Source organism: Oncorhynchus clarkii, chromosome 3, assembly GCF_045791955.1.
Source record: "Oncorhynchus clarkii lewisi isolate Uvic-CL-2024 chromosome 3, UVic_Ocla_1.0, whole genome shotgun sequence".
NCBI lineage: Eukaryota > Metazoa > Chordata > Actinopteri > Salmoniformes > Salmonidae > Oncorhynchus > Oncorhynchus clarkii.
Window position 1 is genome coordinate 4,777,054 of NC_092149.1, and position 3,583 is coordinate 4,780,636.

The 3,583-nt window shown below is 41.7% G+C and overlaps 1 protein-coding gene across 1 annotated transcript; it reads right to left on the reverse strand.

Moving 5' to 3' along the window:
- Positions 1 to 1,570: 1,570 nt before the first annotated feature.
- On the reverse strand, positions 1,571 to 3,383 carry LOC139405653 (fatty acid binding protein 4b). The gene is made up of 4 exons (XM_071148068.1): positions 3,255 to 3,383; positions 2,971 to 3,143; positions 2,745 to 2,846; positions 1,571 to 1,749 (listed from the first exon to the last, which is right to left on the reverse strand). Exons 1-4 carry the CDS (start codon positions 3,325 to 3,327, stop codon positions 1,696 to 1,698), a joined length of 402 nt encoding a protein of 133 aa, XP_071004169.1. The 5' UTR covers positions 3,328 to 3,383; the 3' UTR covers positions 1,571 to 1,695.
- Between the last annotated feature and the right edge of the window lie 200 nt (positions 3,384 to 3,583).

A 3,583-nucleotide genomic window follows, 5' to 3' on the forward strand; every position in this document is an offset into this window, starting at 1 on the left:
CAAAAGTAGTGCACTATGCAGGGAATAGGGAGACATTTGTGATGCAGAAAAGGTAAAGCCCAGGTAAAAAGTAGTGCACTATGTAGGGAATAGGGAGCCATTTGGGACGCATTACAGTTTTAGGTTTAAGGCATCTCAACCCAAAGAGCCAGATACAAAAATGTGCTTGTCATTCATTCATCAGTCTAGCTCCATTAAGCAGCAACAGCAATACAGTGATATTACAACTTTAATACTCCGTTCATGAACAAGAGACTGTTAATGCTGCGTTCCTAACCAGGTGGGATGTTACCAGTTGTGAAGCCATGAATACCAGTTGGATGCATTCACGTGCTTTGAACTTGTTGAGGAATGCCGATTGACTAATGGCCAACAAGCTACATAAACCATAATCTAACAGAGGTCAGCATGTGGGAGAAGTGGGAGCTCAGGATGATAGTTTCCCACTAGTAATTACCAGTTGGAATTCCGTTCTAATGGATTTTCCCCCAGTCGTATGTGGTATATTCCCACTTCGTTACGAATGCAGCATAAGGGGTCAGGTGTCATGTCTAATGGGTGCTGGAAGGCTATGAAGAGGGCTGGACAGTACTCCCTCTGGCATTGTGCATTCTTATTGGATTTGATATTTTTGGGACCTGTTGACAATGAACTCATTTGGACTACTATGTAGAATGTAAGCCGATTATATTTTTTTAAATGGTCAACTTGGCACCTGTACTTGTAGTTTGAGCATTTTTTAGTTTTGGCACCCAGCCTGGGTAAGCTTGTGAATTTTCCCACCCATGAATGGATTCAGCAAGTGTCCTGTAAGTTCATTTGCATTTATGAATTTTGACAAGGGCCCTTAAGGCTTGTGAAAACTAGTGCACTATAAAGCTAACAGGGTGGCATTTGGAACACTTGAGTAGGACCTATCCTAGAGACACTTGGAACAAACGGAGATGCAGTCATAGCAGCAACAGCACCACTGGGATGACCCCTGGTCCCATTAGTCATATTCAGAAGCACCTGAATGGTGCTGAAAAGTTCCCTGCACAGAACAGTCCTAAATGGGCAAAGAAATTCTCAGATTTTAATGTTCAGTAATAGCTAGATAGCAGCAGCACACTAATATGAAGGTAGGGTTTAGTTACCATGCCACTGCTCAAACAATTTCCTAATATTCCTCAGTGGTTTAGGAGTGGTGATAGCCCAGTGTCACAAAGAATCATTCCCCCCCCACTAGTCAGTCGTGGTATTTTTTGCATCGTATTGTAGACAAATGGTCAGTTTTGGACATTTCTACTTGGTCACCAGTTCTCAAAATAGGTACAGTGTGAAATCAATGTATTTTGCCGTGAACACTTACTTTGCGTACGCTACACTAAGCTAACATCAATTTATTGTAAAAAAATTGACACTGAAATGTATTGAATGTTAGCACCACCTACAACCGAAGTACTCAGGATAGACCAGAGATTTGCCAGTTTGTAATCCACATGGATTAAGTTTGATGAATAGGCCTTAGCCTCCAAACTGGCCTACATATTGCAATAAAGGAAACACCACTTTTCACAAAGCAAGAACAATTGACTTTATTGAAAGCTTCATGGGATTTTGGTACCAATTGAGTCAGTGAATTTAACATGGTAGGTATTAAACAGATAACATGTTTGATTTGCTGGTGGGGGTCTTCAATTAAGCAGACTGGAATCACACCTCTTTCTCATAGGTCCTCAGCGCCACCACATCATCCATGACACATTTCTGGAAACGAGAGCAGTACACGCTTTAGGTCACGCAATGACAACACGTGTCAGAACCGAGAACTCAAAATGTAATGACCCATTCAGTGATGAACAAACCCCCAAATCAGCCTGAGTGTGTCAGTCGTAGTTCCACTTAAAACTGCAGTCTGAATGAGCCAAACCACGTTAACTTCATTTTAAACTGAAGGGCATTATCACGTAAGCTAAATGTGACAGGGTATGAGTTAAAACGTCAAAAATATAAACGGGAACTGACCATGTTGACCAATGAACAGAGCGTAAATAAGTTAACAAGTTTAATACAACGTATAAACCCTGGATGACTGACCGGGGGCACTATTGATGCCACCGTGCAGCCACCGTAATATTCAATCATAAAACACATGTTGGAATCTATATTAATTTACTCCATAACAGACACTTTCACATTGTGAGCTAAATGCATTATAAAATTACTTTAAGGAAACTGATGTTACTGTCCACACTACAACCCCCTCACCCCAAAAACATGCATTCCATTAATTCCTATGGCGGACTGGTCCTACTGGATAGTGCCTATGGCGGACCGGTGGCAGCAAAGCCTCGCAATGGCAATGCCAACACATGCAGCAGCAATCCCGGGTTTATGTAAATCATTGGGTTTATGTAAATCATTGGGTTTATTAGCACTCGATTACCAATTAATCATTTAGTTTAAAATAATTAAGTAGCGTGTTGCACATGACTGCAAGTGCTTATCAAGCCACGCTTCCCAGCCAAAACTATAAAGGACATTTTGAACACGTTCGCGCGTAAAAACGCGTGCCATCCTTGCTGGTACCCCGGGAGAACCAAATTTGCAAGATGACAACGTGCATTGCATAATGATCACATGCAACATTGAACAATATTGCAATCTCAAGCATGGACATTGCAAAATAAGCTTATGAAAAACGCATATTTTATGTCAAACCAATCAGAGAAGGGAAAAAGCAAGCAAGACATTAACCTTACCGCAATCAATTTTCCATCTTGCAACTCCCGCTCGAGCGTGGTTGTCTTGCCGTCCCAAGTTTGTTTCTGCACCAGTTTTCCGTTCTCAAAGGTCATCAGAGTCTGGAAATAGAGTAGTGTCAGGAGGGCACAACTCCATACATTTTAAAAAGTAAAAAAAAAGTAATTTATTTTTGTTTATTTTCTGTAACAGCCGGCCTGTCTATGGTGTGGCTCCTGCACCCACCTTGGTTTTCCTGTCATCTGCAGTCATCTCGTCGAATTCTTCATTCAATTTAAACTTGACCTCTGTGGTTTTGAAAGTGCTCTGGGATTTCATTGATATTACACCGTCGTCGATGCTGAACAGCAAATTGGGCTTCGCCATATTCCCCATCTGCCGAGTAGCAAAACCCACACCTGTGAAACAAACGGATATTTATCTAATCAACTTTAGTGAGGTTCTAGATCGACAGGCAACATTGTCTTTCATTAAAAAAAACTGCTTTATTTAATAAGTTAAGACTTCACCTATTGCCTTCATATATTCATCAAAATTATCGCTGGAAGTCATCTTCCAAGTTCCAACGAATGCCTCGACCATGTTGTAAAGTTGAGCTAATCAACACCACAAGCCACCTTAACGCACACTGCTTCGACTCTGCAATAATTACATTTGGGCAAGTTGTCAAATTTGAAGCCTCACCTAGCACGTGCTTACCCATGCAAGCCAATCAAGTGCTATATCTGGTGCTTCCATGGCAACAGAGAGGATGAGGGGCGGGGAGAGGATTTTCGGGCAGGGACTCAGACTGCACTGTCTTTGACAGGGGTCTTCAACCTTTTCTTACCCAGGGACC